The 20,011-nt window shown below is 41.4% G+C and overlaps 1 protein-coding gene across 1 annotated transcript; it reads right to left on the minus strand.

Moving 5' to 3' along the window:
* Positions 1–10,286: 10,286 nt before the first annotated feature.
* Positions 10,287–11,320, minus strand: LOC123142413 (E3 ubiquitin-protein ligase BOI-like). Its single transcript, XM_044561338.1, has 2 exons — positions 11,057–11,320; positions 10,287–10,959 (listed from the first exon to the last, which is right to left on the minus strand). Exons 1-2 carry the CDS (start codon positions 11,318–11,320, stop codon positions 10,408–10,410), a joined length of 816 nt encoding a protein of 271 aa, XP_044417273.1. The 3' UTR covers positions 10,287–10,407.
* Positions 11,321–20,011: the final 8,691 nt, after the last annotated feature.

A 20,011-nucleotide genomic window follows, 5' to 3' on the forward strand; every position in this document is an offset into this window, starting at 1 on the left:
TTTTCTTAACACTATGGCCATCAATGGTTCTTCTTGGTTTTTGTTGGTCGTTCGGTATTTTTTCTGCATTTGTGTTTTGTGTTCAGCTTTTGTAGTTCAGTTCAGGAGTTGGTCGACTTTCCCGGTAAAGTACCGTTGTGGATAGTCCGCTTTGTCATTCAGAGTTCTGTTTAAGCATTGGTTGACTCTTCCGGCAACGGCCGTTGTGAAGGGTCCGCCATGTTGTTCAGCGTTCTGCCTAGGCATATGTCGATCATTTCGGTCTTCGCCGTTGTGGAGGGTCCACTGTGTCTTTTTTAGTCTCCGAGGAGAGAACGACACGGGATGTGTCTATTCCGGAGAGCCCATTTGAGTTAATTCAATTCACTAATGCTTTATGGTCATGTTTGGAGTAACCACTTATTTTGAGTTCTCCTTTCTGCAATAACTTGTAATGTTTCAGCAGTAATTGTATTGGGCTGAGTATATCCATACTCACACTTGTTTCTGTTTTGATTGGTTTCTGATTGGTTTTCAGGTATTCGAAGCAACGACATGCATGGGAGGGAGTAGTCACCGCCACACGAATACCACACTTCATCTAGTTACCTAATAGCTCATAGTTATTATTCAGAAGTTACTTTGTTGCTTAGCGCCGTTCCTTTTGTCTAGTGTGAGCATGTGGACGCTTGGAGTTCTTTATCTTATTTTCCATGGAGTTGTGTGATAACTTTACCTGCGTGGTTGGATGTGTGAACTTAAATTGTTGCTTAGTTATATTATATCTAAACTGCATGATGTGGATGTCCAGAAAAAACAAAGGAAACTCCACCGAAATTTCAAGTTTCCCTAGAACTTGTAGAACTATGCTATTGTGGTAGCATCTCCGGGTTTGATTGAAACCTGGGGTGTTACACTTTACCTAGAAGGCGTTTCAAAAATTCGGAGTTTTTAGATCTTGATACTAAAATTGATAAAAGTGAGATTGAAGAAGTTAAAACTTTAGATATCAATGAACCCACTATTTTAGATTTCAAGGAATTTAATATGATAATTGCTCTTTGATAGATTGTATTTCCTTATTGCAATCCGTGCTAAATTCTCCGCATGCTTATAGTCAACATAAAGCTTTTACCAAACATATCGTTCATGCTTTAATGCAATCTTATGAAGAAAAACTTGAGTTGGAAGTTTCTTCCCTAGAAAACTTTATGATGAATGGGAACCTATTATTAAAATTAAAGATCATAAATGCTATGTTTTGTGTGATTTGGGTGCTAGTGTTTCCACGATTCCAAAAACTTTGTGTGATTTGTTAGGTTTCCGCGAATTTGATGATTGTTCTTTAAACTTGCACCTTGCGGATTCCACTATTAAGAAACTTATGGGAAGAATTAATGATGTTCTTATTGTTGCAAATAGGATCCTATTATTCTTGGTAGACCTTTCCTTAGAACGATTGGTGCAATTATTGGTATGAAGGAAGGGAATATTAGATTCCAATTTCCGTTAAGGAAAGGCATGGAACACTTCCCTAGAAAGAAAATAAAATTACCTTATGAATCTATTATGAGAGCCACTTATGGATTGCCTACCAAAGATGGCAATACCTAGATCTATCCTTGCTTTTATGCCTAGCTAGGGGTGTTAAATGATATCGCTTGTTGGGAGGCAACCCAATTTTATTTTTAGTTTTTTTTTGCTTTTTGCTTCTGTTTAGGAATAAATATTTGATCTAGTCTCTGGTTAGATTTGTTTTTATGTTTTAATTAGTGTTTGTGCCAAGTTAAACATATAGGATCTTCTTGGATGATAGTTATTTGATCTTGCTGTAAATTCCAGAAACTTTCTGTTCACGAAAATAATTGTTAAAAATCATCAGAACGTGATAAAATACTAATTCCAATTGCTGCTGATCAATAAACAAATTTTCCAGGTCTTCCTATTTTGGTAGATTTTTCTGGGTTCCAGAAGTTTGCATTAGTTACAGATTACTACAGACTGTTCTGTTTTTGACAGATTCTGTTTCTCGTGTGTTGTTTGCTTATTTTGATGAATCTATGGCTAGTAACATAGTTTATAAGCCATAGAGAAGTTGGAATACAGTAGGTTTAACACCAATATAAATAAAGAATGAGTTCATTACAGTACCTTGAAGTGGCGTTTTGTTTTCTTTCGTTAATGGAGCTCACGAGATTTTCTGCTAAGTTTTGTGTTGTGAAGTTTTCAAGTTTTGGGTAAAAGATTTGATGGATTATGGAACAAGAAGTGGCAAGAGCCTAAGCTTGGGGATGCCCATGGCACCCCAAGATAATCTAAGGACACCAAAAAGCCAAAGCTTGGGGATGCCCCGGAAGGCATCCCCTCTTTCGTCTACTTCCATCAGTAACTTTACTTGGAGCTATATTTTTATTCACCACATGATATGTGTTTTGCTTGGAGCGTCTTGTATTATTTGAGTCTTTGTTTGTTAATTTGCCACAATCATCCTTGCTGTACACACCTTTTGAGAGAGACACACTTGATTCGGAATTTGTTAGAATTCTCTATGTGCTTCACTTATATCTTTTGAACTATATAGTTTTTGCTCTAGTGCTTCACTTATATCTTTTAGAGCACGGTGGTGGATTTGTTTTATAGAAACTATTGTTCTCTCATGCTTCACTTATATTATTTTGAGAGTCCTACAAAACAGCATGGTAATTTGCTTAAATTGAGAAATTAGTCCTAAAGTAATAGGCATCCAAGATTAGTAAAAATTATCTTATGAGTGTGTTGAATACTATGAGAAGTTTGATGCTTGATAATTGTTTTGAGATATGAAGATGGTGATATTAGAGTCATGCTAGTTGAGTAGTTGTGGATTTGAGGAATACTTGTGTTAAATTTTGTGATTCCCGTAGCATGCACGTATGGTGAACCGTTATGTGATGAAGTCGGAGCATGATTTATTTATTGATTGTCTTTCTTATGAGTGGCGGTCGGGGACGAGCGATGGTATTTTCCTACCAATCTATCCCCCTAGGAGCATGTGCGTAATACTTTGCTTTGATAACTTGTAGATTTTTGCAATAAATATATGAGTTCTTTATGACTAATGTTGAGTCCATGGATTATACGCACTCTCTTCCTTCCATCATTGCTAGCCTCTCTAATACCGCGCACTTTTCGCCGGTATCATACACCCACCATATACCTTCCTCAAAACAGCCACCATACCTACCTATCATGGCATTTCCATAGCCATTCCGAGATATATTGCCATGCAACTTACCACCGTTCCGTTTACTATGACACGCTTGTTGACATCGTATTTGTGGCAAAGCCACCGTTCATAATTCTTTCATACATGTCACTCTTGATTCATTGCATATCCCGGTACACCGCCGGAGGCATTCACATAGAGTCATATTTTCTTCTAAGTATTGAGTTGTAATTGTTGAGTTGTAAGTAAATAAAAGTGTGATGATCATCATTTTTAGAGCATTGTCCCAAGTGAGGAAAGGATGATGGAGACTATGATTCTCCCACAAGTCGGGATGAGACTCCGGACGAAAAATAAAAAAAGGAAAAAAAGAGGCCATAAAAAAAGAGAAAGGGCCCAAATAAAAAAATGAGAGAAAAAGAGAGAAGGGACAATGTTACTATCCTTTTACCACACTTGTGCTTCAAAGTAGCACCATGATCTTCATGATAGAGAGTCTCCTATGATATCACTTTCATATACTAGTGGGAATTTTTCATTATAGAACTTGGCTTATATATTCCAATGACGGGCTTCCTCAAAATGCCCTAGGTCTTCGTGAGCAAGCGAGTTGGATGCACACCCACTTAGTTTCTTTTGAGCTTTCATATACTTATAGCTCTAGTGCATCCGTTGCATGGCAATCCCTACTCACTCACATTGATATCTATTAATGGGCATCTCCATAGCCCGTTGATATGCCTAGTTGATGTGAGACTATCTTCTCCTTTTTTTTCTCCACAACCACCATTCTATTCCACATATAGTGCTATATCCATGGCTCACGCTCATGTATTGCGTGAAGATTGAAAAAGTTTGAGAAAACCAAAAGTATGAAACAATTGCTTGGCTTGTCATCGGGGTTGTGCATGATTTAAATACTTTGTGTGGTGAAGATAGAGCATAGCCAGACTATATGATTTTGTAGGGATAACTTTCTTTGGCCATGTTATTTTGAGAAGACATAATTGCTTAGTTAGTATGCTTGAAGTATTGTTATTTTTATGTCAATATTAAACTTTTGTCTTGAATCTTTCGGATCTGAATATTCATACCACAATTAAAAGAATTACATTGAAAATTATGCTAAGTAGCATTCCACATCAAAAATTCTGTTTTTATCATTTACATACTCGAAGACGAGCAGGAATTAAGCTTGGGATGCTTGATACGTCTCCAACGTATCTATATTTTTTTATTGTTCCATGCTATATTATATTCTGTTTTGCATGTTAATGGGCTTTATTATACACTTTTATATTATTTTTGGGACTAACCTGTTAACCGGAGGCCCAGCCCAAATTGTTGTTTTTTTGCCTATTTCAGTGTTTCGCAGAAAAAGAATATCAAACGGAGTCCAAACGGAATGAAACCTTCGGGGACGTGATTTTCGGAACAAACGTGATCCAGAGGACTTGGAGTCTACGTCAATAAATCAACCAGGAGAGCACGAGGCAGGGGGTGCGCCTACCCCCCTGGGCGCGCCCTCCACCCTCGTGGGGCCCATGTTGCTCCACCGACGTACTTCTTCCTCCTATGTATACCTACGTACCCCCAAACTATCAGATACGGAGCCAAAAACCTAGTTACACCGCCGCAACCTTCTGTACCCGTGAGATCCCATCTTGGGGCCTTTTCCGGCGCTCCGCCGGAGGGGGCATTGATCACGGAGGGCTTCTACATCAACACCATAGCCTCTCTGATGATGTGTGAGTAGTTTACCTCAGACTTCGGGTCCATAGTTATTAGCTAGATGGCTTCTTCTCTCTCTTTGGATCTCAATACAAAGTTCTCCACGATTCTCGTGGAGATCTATTCGATGTAATCTTCTTTTGCGGTGTGTTTGTTGAGACCGATGAATTGTGGGTTTATGATCAAGTTTATCTATTAACAATATTTGAATCTCTTCTGAATTCTTTTATGTATGATTGGTTATCTTTGCAAGTCTCTTCGAATTATCAGTTTGGTTTGGCCTACTAGTTTGATCTTTCTTGCAATGGGAGAAGTGCTTAGCTTTGGGTTCAATCTTGCGCTGTCCTTTCCCAGTGACAGCAGGGGCAGCAAGGCACGTATTGTATTGTTGCCATCGAGGATAACAAGATGGGGTTTATATCATATTGCATGAGTTTATCCCTCTACATCATGTCATCTTGCTTAAAGCGTTACTCTGTTCGATGCATGCTGGATAGCGGTCGATGTGTGATGCAGGCAGGAGTCGGTCTACTTGTCACGGACGTGATCCCTATATACATGATCATACCTAGATATTCTCATAACTATGCACTTAGTTATTTCTTTTGCCTTTTATTTTACTTTGCATCTTTATTTCTCTTTATCGTAGAAATACCAAAAATATTATTTTATCATATCTATCAGATCTCACTCTCGTAAGTGACCGTTGAGGGATTGACAACCCTTTTATCGCGTTGGTTGCGAGGTTCTTATTTGTTTGTGTAGGTGCGAGGTACTCGTGCATGATCTCCTACTGGATTGATACATTGGTTCTCACAAACTGAGGGAAATACTTACGCTACTTTACTGCATCACCCTTTCCTCTTCAAGGGAAAACCAACGCAGTGCTCAAGAGGTAGCAGATGTGCTCAATCCCAGTGACAGAAGGGGACATGACATGTATGTATCGTTGCTATTAAGGATAACAAGATGGGATCTATTCCTACATGAATAGATCTTGTCTACATCATGTCATCGTTCTTATTGCATTACTTCGTTTCTCCATTAACTTAATACACTAGATACATGCTGGATAGAGGTCCATGTGTGGAGTAATAGTAGTAAATGCAGGCAGGAGTCAGTCTACTAATCTTGGACGTGATGCCTATATAATGATCATTGCCTGGATATCGTCATAATTATTTGACATTCTATCAATTGCCCAACAGTAATTTGTTTACCCGCCGTATGCTATTTTTCTCGAGAGAAGCCACTAGTGAAATCTACGGCCCCGGGGTCTATTCTATATCATATTTGTCTTTGAGATCTATTTTTATTCGCTTTTATTTTCAGATCTATTAATCCAAAAACCCAAAAATACCTTGCTGCACTTTTTTGTTATTTATTTTATTTCGCGTTTCCGCGAGATCTATTTATCCAATCTACTACAAATTTATCTATATTTTACCCCGGAGGGATTGACAACCCCTCTTACACGTCGGGTTGCAAATATTTGCTCTTTGTGTGCAGGTACCGCTTACATAATGTTGCGTATTTCTCCTATTGGTTCGATAACCTTGGTCTCATCACTGAGGGAAATACCTACCGTAGCTGTGCTGCATCATCCCTTACTCTTTGAGGAAATACCGGCGTAGTTCAAGCTGCATCACGCCCTTGCTGGCGAATGGCTCTGACATGTGACATTACAACCAAACATGTATTGGAAGTACTAAACAAGAAATGCGAGCCCGTCTACAATAAGGTTCATGATTTCCTATTCAGCACAGGTAGCACTTGTTACCGGCGGCGCGCACCCCCTGAAAGCTAAACTAACCGGGTCAGCCCATATATGCTTGGACGCTCGTTCGTGGTTTGTGCAGCTTCTGGTTGGCTTGCCTAAAACAAATTCTGATCGGTATCGTGAAGCTTCTAGAAGCTTCTCATCGGTTTTATGAAGCTTCTAGAAGCATCTGACCAGTTTTCTTGCTTTTTTATTCCTTTTTCTTTTTTCATTTTTAAATTTGCATGCACTATTTCAAAAGCTGCGAACAATATTTGATATTGCAAACATTTTCCAATTCGCAATTTTTCTAAATTTGGAAAGTTTTCAAATCCATGAACTTTATTCATCCATATTTTTTCAAAATTGGTGAACCTTTTTAAATTTATTAACTTCTGAAATTTCTGAACTTTTTCCAGATTTTTGACGTTTTTTCAAATTGGTGAACATTTGGTCTAATTAAAGGTTGTTTTCAAAGTCGCGAACTTCTTTGAATTTATGAACATTTTCAAATTCACTCACTTGTGTCCAAGTTTATGAATATTTTTTAATTCATGAACTTTTTTCAAATTCAGATACTTCTGAATTCGTGAACTTTTTAAAAAAAAATTAAACAATTACCATTCTTTTAATTCATAAAAAACGGGCGAGTTATGTTTTCTCCTAAAAAAGAAGTAATTGTTTTTCTTGAATCAGTAGCTCAAGCGGCCGAGCGAGCGAGGTGTGCAACGAGTGAGCTGTAGAGAATTTGGGCCGGCCTAATTGAGACGATATGAGCACTGGCGCTCCAAGAAGTCAGCGCGTGAAGGGCCAATTTGGAGCACTGTAAGGTCATTGGTGCCTTGGCCCATCACTTGCACCAAGGGCTATCTGTCGCCCGTACTGAAACCTATTAGGGACTTCGCTAATATCGGGCCTGCCCAACACTTTAGCAAGCATGAGTTTTTCTCCTGTAGTTTTTCTTTCCTGTTTTTTCCACTGTTTGTACTACAGTTTTCCACAGTCTCTTTGGTTTTCACTGGATTTTCTTATTTTGGGTTTTTGTTTTCCTTCTTCTTTTTATTCTTTGTTTCTTTCTTCGGTTATCACTGGGTTCTTTGTTACTTTCTTTGGTTTCCAGTGGTTTTCTTTGGGTTTTTTTTCTTTTCTTTTTTTTCAACACATGTCTAAATTTTTCATAAGTGTTCGACATTTTTCATATATAGCAGGAACAATTTTGTTGTACTCATTTGAAAATTATCAAATACCTAATTAACAGTTTTGCAAAATATATGTTTACATATCTACTTTCTCATACACATCGTAATATTTTCGGATACATCTAAAACATTTCTTATATATGTTTACCTTTTTGAAAACATGGCTTCACATTTTCTTAAATACCGTTTTGAACATGTTCTCTAAAAGGTGTTAAACATTTTTTGCATGATACAAAACATTTGTTTTGAACTATGCGAACATTTTTGTACACTGGATAAACATTTTTTTTAGAAATGCCACAAACATTTTCTTTGATACACGTAAATATTTTTATAAATGTAACATACATTTATTGAATGGTACGAAACATATTTTTAATTACATAAACATTTTTTAACATTGTATAACATTTCTCAAAAAAAGGTCACGTCCACATTTCTGAAAGGCGTGAACATTTTTTAAATGACCATAACTGGGTTGGGCTTAATATGGAAATGGTTTCGTAACATAACCTATTACTTTACTAAGGATAGATAGTTAATTGTGCTCCATGACATGTTGTGTTGCTACTATAGCCTCATCTGGCAGCTCTCTTGTTGGTTAACATGTCTATTTATTTTATCTTGGTCATTCTAGCTCTTGCCGTAAACAAATGAATATGGATCTGAATCCTAGTTCCACTGATGGGCTAAGTTCATTGACATTGCTTCTATGCTTCTTAATTGTAGTGATAATAATTATTCAGCTAATATTACTTCTATCAAGATTAGTATTAGAATTTACTTTTGATATGTGTGATATATGGTGATAATTTCCTTATGGTGTATCCATGTGTGATCCTTTATCACACATGGCGCAATTACACACCCTAGCATTATTAAGAAGATCTGGGTGTAGGTGGTGTAAATTTATGATTCGATGCTTCTTTCATTTCCCTGTAATTATATCTATGGTTCTTAGCATATCTTCTCTTTGATTCAAAAAGTTTCCACTTTATCTAAATTTCATAAGAATAGATACTATACAATCCTCTCGCTTCTATTATATTATTTCCTACCTTAAGGTCATGTGAAGCCTGTTATTCAGGATATCTCAACAACCTACTCTCTTGTGGTAAACATGCTCCACATGGCTCCTACTTCCTAGACATGTATGGTTTCGTCCTTGCTCCTGTTTGCTACAAAGGTACATTGGTTCTATCTCTGTAAGTTACGCTTGATGTGGCCCTTTGATAGGATTCGGTACGGCGTGACACTAAGATCTGAATCAACTGTGTGCTTGGGCAACATGGATTAACGGATTTTGGAGAGATTTACAGCAAGGCTCCGTTGATTCCATATCCTCATTGGTAGTGATCCATACGAGCTATTGGATGTCGTAGATGGATAATTATGACATGTGTGTGCTTGATTCTGCTGGTAATATCCAGGGTACAATCTCCACCATCTCCCACCTCTTCGATGTGGCGATCACCTAAATTGTTGCATACCCTCTAAACATCCCGCATATGATGTTTAACTTCTATTGTATTCATGCAATGGTGCATACTGTTTTTCTTTGTGTTGAGGAATTGATCTACTTGAGAAAACAGCAAAACAGAATAAAAGAGGGGGAAGTCATCCTCTCATGTTGACATCATTCGACCATCACGCTAGCATCGCCATCATCAATCAAACAACTGAGAATAAATCAATGATAACAAACGCCGGCTTTTATAAGTATCATAAGGAAACAAAATGTCGACTCTAAAACTGCGAAAATAATGACATGCGCCATGAGATACACACCGTCTATGCACCTCTAGGAGGCGAATGTCTTCTTCATCCCCTAATGAGTGTGAGTAAAAATAATCATTTTATGTAGTCGATTGTAGGAATTTATGCAACCCACCTTTGCTAGCCATGTATATTTTTATCTAACTCAATCGATCTTTTCGACTATTGGATCTGAATCTGGTTCCTTGCTATCTAGATCATTAATCCTAACACTAGCCACCCCCACAGATTCCTCACATGCGCCTCCAGGCGCCACCGCACAACCTTTGTCCTTCTTGCCCCCATTTCTCCCCGTTTGCCACAACATACATGTCATTTTTCTCGTCTACAATGTTTGCACATAATCGTATACACTATACACACCATCTCCCACCGCTCCAAAGTGGTGATGACCTAACTCGCCGCAAATTCTCGGCCCCAACCCATATATTTTTCTTAATTTCAAATATATGTATTAAATGCAATAGTACAAACAATTTCTCTTCTTGTGTTGAACAATTTGTCCAACATCTCCAGAAAAAAATCTAAACAGAATAAAAGAAGGGGAACTCATCCTCTCATGTTGACATCATTGGACTGTAAAAAGTCTTAGAAGGAAAGGAAATGTTGACTCTAAAACTAGAAAAATAATGGCGAATGAACGTTCGATGTCTCATTGATAGTGCAACGCAATGCACCATGTGCGTTTTGTCAGCAATGGCTTGATGCGGTGGGGCGGCCCCACGGTGGCTACCTTCCAAAACAATTTCTTCCTCGCATCACGAGAAGTTGACGCTGGTACAGCCAGTCTTGACGCACATGCACGATGGGCATACCCGTGCCGCTTCTGCGCACGGCGCGCACACACAGAGGTGTCGACACGGCAGCAGCAGCACAACGGGGGCTCTCTGCCCGCACCCCTTGCACATTTCGACTTCTGTCACTCGGGGCTCCACTGCCGGTGTCTCACCCTCCTCCTCATGCTCCTCCCTGCAAAAAGCCACATGCTTCTCCCCCCAGCACGGTCCGGCGGTGCCCTCACCGCCGTCGCTGCCACTGCCACGAACCGCTTGCTGCTCGAGCACCTGCTGAAGGTCGGTGCGGAGAACATTGGCCACGGTCTCGCTGGACTGCGCGACGTTGCGCCACGCCTGAGCCTCCATGTGGAGGTTCCTGATGCGCTCCTTGAGTGCCCAATTCATGCTCCTGATCCACTCGATCTCCTGGTCCTTGGCCTCGAGCTGCTTCCTCGCCTTGGCCACCACGGTGGATATCATCATACTGATGTGCCTCTGCCTCTGCTCCCTTGAAGTAGTACACATCTTTTCCGCCTGCATCATCGATCGCCATTAACAAAAATCTAGATAAACCTGAAACTCAAATTATGGATAGGTACATGCATGGTGATGATTTGATCGGTGGACTTACATGATTGCGCATGTTGTGATCGACAACGATCGGTTGTTGTTGCGCTTGGGCGGCACCAAGCATCGACGATTGTTGGTCGCGCTTCCGCTTGTTGGTGGCCATTTCCTGAGCACCGTCGAGCCTAAGACCTAACGGCGGCGGCAGCGGAGGCCCACTCATAGGCATAGCAGCGGCGGAGGCACCCACGGCGAACCCTTGATTAGCGGCGGGTTGGTGGTGGCCGGTGTCAAGGATAATTTGGTGCAGACTTTTTGCATCGACCATGACATGACTATATATGGAGCCAAGGTGACGCGTCCCTGGAACCAGATCCGCTGGATGGCAGGGCGCTTGGATGACAGCAAGCAGGGCATTAATGCCTGATTACTGGGTTTTGGTTGGCGTTGAGTGTGAGTGATTGACCCCAAATAATTCATATCCTTTTTAGGAGTGATTTGCTTGTATTATGGCTCCCATTTAAGTCTCGCTCAATTTGGAAGAATTCGCCGTGTTTCTTTATTTACTAATCTGCAACGAACGGAAATACTGGCTTCCCCCTCGGGACAATCGATCGGTAGACTCGTAAAAAACCAAGAAAAATCTAGATGGAGACCATACATACCGTTATGTTAGTTTTTTTGCGGGGTATATCGTTTATGTTAGTGTTAGTATGTTCTTGGGCCAAATTAGCATGCAGCGTTAAGCAGGAGGAGTAGCTTTGATCTGCTCTACTCCGATAAATCCTGGGGTGTAAGGAAACCCAAATTAAACAAAACGGATTACGCGTGCTTGGTAAAGGTCAGAAAACGGTAGTGACTGCCTCAGTGGAGGGCAATTCGGAGAAGAAGGAAACTGCAATTTTGTCGTGTTACCTACATTTAATGTGTTTTGGCTCGCTAGCTGTATACGGATGAGAAAAAAAACAAAGGAAAATAAGGGAGTAAGTTAAAGCGTAGAGGTCCAAAATTAGGAAGAAACAAAATGTGCTCTATCGTCCGCCATTCATTCTTGGCGGAAAATCCTATCTGCCGCATTCTATGGCAGATTGTCGTCACTTCTAAAACTCTAATTTTCAAATTTTCAAAAATGATCCCATATTTTCAGTTTTTATGTATTAAAAAACTGTTCGCATTTTCAAAAAAAAATTAGGATTTTCAATTTTTTCTTGATTTGAAATTTTTGTTCTGTAAATTCAAAAAATGTTTGGGCTATTCAATTTTTTGTTCCCATGTTCAATTTTCTCCTTGATTTAATTTTGATTTTTTCTCTAAATTAGAAAATGTTCAAAGTTTCAAAAAAATGTTCGGGATTTCTACTATTTGTTTGTTCCATTGTTCAAATTTTGTTCTCGATGTCAAAAAAATTTCTCTAAATTCAAAAATGTTGGTTTTTCAAATATTTGTTCCCATGTTCAAATTTTGTTCCCGATTTAAAAATTTGTTCCCTAAATTAGAAAAATGTTCGAATTTTTAAAACATGTTCAGTATTTTAAAAAAATCACATGTGTCATATTTTGTTGAAAATTGAAATATATACAGAATTTTTAAAAATTTCATCGTGTTTTGTCAAAATTGGCCGCAAGTTCAATTTCCTACTTTTCTAAAAAAACAGTTTTTTAAGCAATCCGGCAATTTGAAAAGTGTTTGCTTCCACAAAACACTCATTTTTTTAATAAAATCATTCAAAATACTGAAAATAATTTGGATCTGTTCTGAGGTGTTGATTCTTAAAAAGGTACGCCGCTAACTAGTCAGTAACGCTCGCTAGGTCAGTTTGTTGCAGCGCTTGGTCTGCAGCATGAGGTACAAGTTCGATTTCGAGCTAGGTTTTTTTTTTTGAGGGGTGAAAACCAAGTTTATTCATGAAAGTCCATATGGTGTGGGATACATCTGAGATCATGGGGTGCACCAAGCCAAACGTGGCGTCCCAGCTAGGTGGAATTTTTTTGCACTACAGTACAAGTTTGCTGGCTGTCATGGGCCGGCTCGGTGGGAGACCGCCTATGCGAAACGATGCCACTTTGCCGCAGAGAGCGGCGTATAGGACGTCCCATTCTTGGCACAGTGCCGGCCGATGGATCTGTACATTTAAATGCCAAAAATCTCTGCGAGTGGGACGAGTAATCTCTAGTACTTCTCCGTCTTGTTGCCCCGTCGTCTTTTTTGAAAGCTGTTGCCCCGTCGTCTTAAATTGGAAGATACGAAGGAAAATTCGCTTCTATGCCCAAGAGTGAACCATCACCAGTGCCTACATGCAGATCCATCCCAAGCCACTCAACTCCAGCCACTGCAGCACCCTGTCGCTCCGACTGCCTGATGTCCAACAACAGACGCCCAAGGCTGTTAGCACTTTAGCAGGCACCCAAGGCTGCCTTCCATTTGCACCGCTACTAGGCTACACGCAGCGGGCTACACGAAGCTCGTGACTCATAATTACTACTCCTTCCGTTCAGAATTATTTGTCTCGAAAATGAATGTATCTAAAACTAAAATACGTCTAGATACATCCATTTCTGCGACAAGTAATTTCGAACGGAGAGAGTAGCAGCTACTATCTCTGTCCAGGTTTACCAGAGCATCTACAACCGGACCTCTCAAACCCATCTCATACATCCTAGTAGGCCGCTCGGTCACGATTTTTTGACCCAGACGGTCCCTCAAACACCCGGACTAATCGACACCCCATATCCAACCCAAAATAGGGCAGATATGGGGGCGCCCGGATGCGTCTGGGCATGCCTGCCACGTCATGGCCCCACACAAAAACGCCCGAAAACCCAGTGGTCCGGCGGACGCCGAGTCCGTCGCCGCGGTGTGAACGTCGCGTGGTGCCGCTCCGGCTCGCTGCCGAAGATGAAATCTGGCTATTTAAGCCGGCCGACATCCCACAACCCATCCCCCTCTTCCCTCTCCGTGCCGCCAGTCTGAGCCCATCCACCTCCTCCCTTCTGATGGAGGTGGAGAAGGCGGAGGAGATGGAGGAGCCAGACCACCAGGTGCCGACTTCAACATGGAGCAGGCGGAGGCGGAGTTCGCCATCGCCCAGTCCGACGAGATAACCGAGCAGCAGGCCATCCTGGAGTCCATCCAGGATGAGGCCTATGTGGAGGCCAACCGGGCGTTCCTCAGGCAGGAGCAGGCGGAGTCCGACGCGCTCTTCGCCGAGCTCGACGCGGAGATAGAGGCGGAGGAGGCCGGAGCGGAGGCGTCGGAGGAGCCGAAGCTGCAGCGGCCGCCCATGCTGCCGGAGCCGGGCACGGAGGTCGTCGTGATCTCCGACGAGGAGTAGTTAGGATCGACATAGTACGTAGGTTCTATTTCCTTTTGCATGTCTTTGTATGAATATAAGAATCGAGTATGAGATGTCCAAATGCAACAAGTGAAATTTAAGATGCGCCCGGTCACTATCTGCGGACGCGCCCGAGCGCATTCGCGAGCGTTTGAGGGACCGGATTTGCCATGTGTGGTTGTAGATGCTTTTAGGCGCCCCTCATATTTTAGATAAAATTTGATTATTTATTTGACTAAGAAAATGTAAAATATATATTACAAAAAGTATATTATCAGATTTGTATTGGGAAGAGGTTTCCAGTGATATAATTTTGATGACATATAGTTATATTTTATTAGTTACATCCACGATCAAATGTTAGCTCAAAATAAGAAGCAGCATAATAAAACCAGACAGAGGGAGTATTAGTCTGCTAATAGCGGCGACTAATTTGATGGTCACCGTTCTAGTACTAGGCGTGCCTATGGTCGTGTACTATGGCTCTGAGATGTAACATTACTACCAAACATGTATTGGGAAGTACTGGACACGATTTGTGAACCTGCAATTTTGCACTAATGTGCGTGATTTCCTATTCAGCACCTATAGCGCCTATTACCGGCATCCTCGTACGGCGCCCCCTACCTTCATCGAATGCTAAACTAACTAAGCCGGCCCACATACACTTGAACGCTCATGCGTGGTTTGTGCAGCTTCTAGCCAGCTCCTAAAAAAAATCTGACTGGTTTTGTGAAGCTTCTAGAAGCATCTGACCAGTTTTCTTTCCTTTTTTGTTTTTCCTCTTTTTTCCTTTTTATTTTGTTTCATTGGTAAATTTGCATGAAAGTTTTTTAATTGCAAACAATTTGCAATTTTGCAAACATTTTTAAAATGCAAATTTGTTTTTCAAATTTGTAAACATTTTCAAATTTGTGAAATTTTCAAATCCACAAACTTTTCTAATCCATCAATATTTTCCAAATTTAGGAACTTTCACAAACTTTTTCGAATTGTCTCATTTAAAAAAATCAAGATTTTTTTTCAAACTCATGAATTTTTTTGAAATCCACAAACATCTTTTGAATTCGTGATTTTTTTTAAATCCATGAACATTTTTCCAAAATACAATTTTTTTCATAAAATGGCGGGGAGTCATTTTTTCTCCTAAAACAGGTAGTACTGGTTTTTCTTGAACTAGTAGCCCGAGCGGCCGAGCGAGCGACTGAACAGCTCGAGCGAGAATGTGGCAGAGAATATGGGCTGGCCCAACTGAGTCGGTGTGACTGATGGCACTCTAATTCAGCGTGTGAAGCACTAATTAGGAGCACTTCTAAGGCCTTGTACAATGGGAGATGCTTAATGAGGTGCTTAGAAAAATAAACCGAATTTTTCTGAAGCACTGGTGCCTATTTCTACAAGAGAGACGCTTAACTGTACAAATAAGCACCGGTGCCTAAGAAAAGCTTGGTTTATTTCTCTAAGCACCCCCTCTAAGCACCTTGCATTGTACAAGGCCTAAGGATCCCTAAAAAAAAAGGAGCACTCCTAAGGTTGGTTACAGTTCGTGTTGTACTAACATTCCAAGCCCTGGCCCATAACTCGTGCAAGGGGTATGTGCCACCCGTACTGAATTCTCTTAGGAATCGCCTATAGCGGGCAACTACAGAGCTGGTCCAACATTGTAGCGTGCGCGATTTTTTTTTCAGGTTTTCCATTGTTTGTACTGCGGTTTTCCTCGGGTTCTCTTCGATTTTTCAACGAGGTTTTCTGGTTTTTGTTTTTCTTCTTATTCTTTTGTTTCTTTCTTTGATTTTCATTGGTTTCTTCAGTTTTTTTCCTTTCTTTTTTTTACTTTTTTCACACATGTCTACATTTTCATAAGGACATTTTCCATATATCGCAGGAATTTTTTTTCTACTCATTTAACCTTTATCAAATACATGATCAACATTGGGGAAAATATATGTTTTCATATCTACTTTTTATACACATTATAATTTTCCTATACATCTAAAAAAATTATATATGTTTTAACATGGTTTCACATTTTCATAAATATTTGTTTTGAACATTTTCTTGAACGGGTGTTATACAGTTTTTGAAATACACCTTGACACATATTTTGTATGATAAAAAACATTTGTTTAACTATGAGAACTCTCTTTTTACATTGGGTAAACATTTTTTTCGAAATGTCACACCCATTTTATTTGAAACGCGTGATTTTTTTTCTAAATCTAACGTACATTTTTGAATGGTACGAAGCACTTTTTGAATTACACGAACATTTGTTTAACATTTTATATCATACTATCTAAAATAGTCGTGTAGATATTTTTTTGAATGGTAGAAACATTTTGTAAGTGTGGGGCTAATATTTTTTGTACACTTCATTTACTAAATCAACTTCATAATATATATATTTATTTCAAAATATAAACAAAAGAAAAAGAACACGTGTGGTGTCAGCATAACATCATCGCAACGAGACTATGTCATTGTTGGGCCCGCCCACTACCGACTAGCTGCAGGCGAGGCTGGCATACGACCCGTTGCGGGCGACACATAGCCACGCGCCCATCACTTCTGAGTTATGGACTCAAGTTAGGTTATTCTTATGGGAAACGTTTCAGGGCGGGGCGCCGGCCGAACCTTCGGCCGGTCGCGAGCCACGCTAGTGCCCCGTGCCCGCCCAAGACGCGCCCCGTGCGAGACTCCTGTTTATTGTTGGGCCCCACGTGGACCACCCCACCTCCCTTATCTTTCCCCTAACTGCTGCCTTCATCCCCTACCTCCAGACACATCCTTTCCCGTGGCCATATTTCTTCTTCCTTTTCCCCGCGCTGCTGCCTACCGGCGGCCGCTGCCGGCCGTGTGCTTCGCCGAGCCAGTGGGACTACCCGACTACTGCCAGTCCTCCTCCTCCACACATCTTCTCCCCCAAAACATCTCTCCTTCTCTCTCAAATAAGCCATGGTTCGAGACGAGGCAAGGTCTGGGAAGGAGGCTGCAACTGGTGCCTAGGGAGGCTGCGACCGACCATGAGACGACGAGCATGGTGACCTCAGGACGGCAAGGATGGGGCGACGCTCCTCCGAGAAAACAATCAACGTCGTTATTTTTGCTACATGCTTCAACCGGCGTCGGAATTTGCTACAAACGGCATCGCATACTGCTGCCACCGGTGTCACGTTTTGCTGCAATGCACAATCGACCTCGCGTTTTTGCTACAATCTATGTCGCTTTTTGCTACAACTGTTTTCATTTTTTGCTACATATGTTCAGGCTGAGCTGCGACCCGACGATGGCGGCGATGACTTTTTTGCTGCAACTGTAATAGATTTTTGGTACATTCAGCAATTTTTTTTACTACATTCATTCTTTTTTCGCCAGCGACAATACAATGGCGAGATACAACCACCGGCGGCGATGACAAGTTTTTTTGCCAAAAAGCTGCAACGGGCGTCGTCAAGAGCTGGAACCGGCCATCAGCGGAGCTGCATCTAGTGTGGTGGTGCCCCGGCAGCCATGCCGGGCACCTCTTGCGGAGCTCGGCGCCCATGGCCATGGCGACAGCCCCTCGCGGAGCTCGATGGCCATGGCCATGGTAGCACCCCTCGCGGAGCTCGATGCCGATGGCCATGGCAGCACCCCTCGCGGAGCTCGACGCCCATGGCCATGGCAGCATCCCTCGCGGAGCTCGACTCCCATGGCCATGGCGTGCCCTAGCAGCCACGGCGGCATCCCTCGAGCGGAGCTCGACGAACATGGCGATCGTGTCCATCACCAGGCGGGGAATCATGCACCTCACGGGTCGGGGGGGGGGGGGTCGCGTCCAGCACGAGGAAGGAGACAGTTTGGGGGAGAATCGAACGGTTACGCGCGCGTAGATCGTACGGCTACCGAGCGACCGGCCGAACTTTCGGCCGGCGCACCGGCGCCTATCGTTGCCCTATTCTTATGCTTTTATATGGATCGGTCCTAAGCCACAGACCATGAAACGTAACCAATGGAGATGGGCTTCCGAGTTTGAAACCTCTTACGAAAGGGACACAACGGTCAGTTACAAAGCGTTCTGCGTGCGACAAGTGGCATGCACGGAGCGGTCCCTCGCTAGCAGGCACACCGAATTGGTTTCTTCCGGCTTTCTGGTTTCGCAAGTTTTGCAATTTGCCCCTCCAAGTTCTCGGTTTCCCTGTTTCCATTTCCACGTGCGACGGATTGAAAACAGAAGTGGCTTTTCACACTTAAACTCCAAAAATAGATTTTTTGCTAGTAAAGTTCCCCTTTTTCACTTTCTTTTTCTTGTCTTATTTTTGGGAGAGGGAGTTTAATGGGGTAAAAAAAAGGGAGGGAGCACTATCGCTTTCAGCTCAAACAAATGACAACTTTTAACTCAGAACTTCAAGTTTTCAGTAATATTACCGTGCGTTCCTGCTTGCCTCCGGTTCATCAAGTTACCATATACATCTTGAAGGGGATCATAGGTCAAGGCATGTGTTGATCGTACCACGTCTTTTGGCTTCATCGATACACGACACCTACAGCATGATTCCTGCTCGCCCCCGGCCCGTCAAACACACTCTTTGCCAGTAGCGGATAGACAGGTAGTGCTTTTACATTAGTGTTGGAAGCACAGACAGTGCTTTTCCCCTCGTTTTGGAGGCACAGATCAATGGTTCGTGGGAGCACATGCAGTACTTTTTTCCTGGTTTTTGAAAGCACATATCACCTATATGTATGGTCCGTGGGGAAATAGGCAGTGCTTTTTTCCATTAGTTTTGGAAGCATAGATCTATGGTTTGTGAGAGCACATGCAATACTTTTCCCCTCGCTTTGGAGGCACAAATCAATGGTTCGTGGGACCACAGGCAGTGCTTTTGGAAGCACGGATCATTTATATGGATGGTTATTTGTGGGAGCACAAGCAGTACCTTTTCCATTAGCCTATGGAAGCACAGATCTAGGGTCTTGTAAGTATTGTTTCGTAAGTATTGCATTTTGGAAAGCTGCAAACCAAGAGCGCCTACAAAATAAAGGTTCAACGAAAACTTACAATAAAATGTTCTTTCAGTTTTTTGAACTCTCCACCGTTATAGAGAAATGAACATCTTAGTATGGTAAATGGCGATTCACAATGGTAAACATTTGGCACTTCTTCTACAAAATCGAAAATTCAACTCTTCAAGTATTTGCTTTTACAGTGTCTTTCTCCTCCAAATAAGTGTAGCAAGGATGCTTCCATCCTGGCCATCTGAGGATTGCGTTGTGTTTTAAATAAAAACACCTAGAAGGTATGGTTCGAGAGAAACAAAAATCGCTACTTATAAGACTTACCGTTCTGTTTTTATGTTCATGCTAGTATTCCTTTTTAATTCTCTTTTGCGTCAACTTCTTTGATATTTCCCTGCAAAAAAAAAACTTCTTTGATATTTGTTTAGCCACTCCTCTTGATATTTTTAATCTTTAGCGGGAGTGGTCTCTTTCGGTATCAGGATTTTAACCTTTCCCTTATATATGTCCATCAGATATAGTGTGTAACGGTCTTCCTTCTTGCTGGGCAAGAATATCTGAAGAGGAAAGTTTTCACAAGATTTCAGGGTTTTTTCAACTATTTATTAAAAACCCAAAATTTATAGAATTTTGAGCTTGTTATAAACAAAATGATTACACATTTTGCTGTTAGTAGCCTTTCCTTTTGATCTT

This window comes from Triticum aestivum, chromosome 6D (assembly GCF_018294505.1).
Source record: "Triticum aestivum cultivar Chinese Spring chromosome 6D, IWGSC CS RefSeq v2.1, whole genome shotgun sequence".
Taxonomy (NCBI): Eukaryota; Viridiplantae; Streptophyta; class Magnoliopsida; order Poales; family Poaceae; genus Triticum; species Triticum aestivum.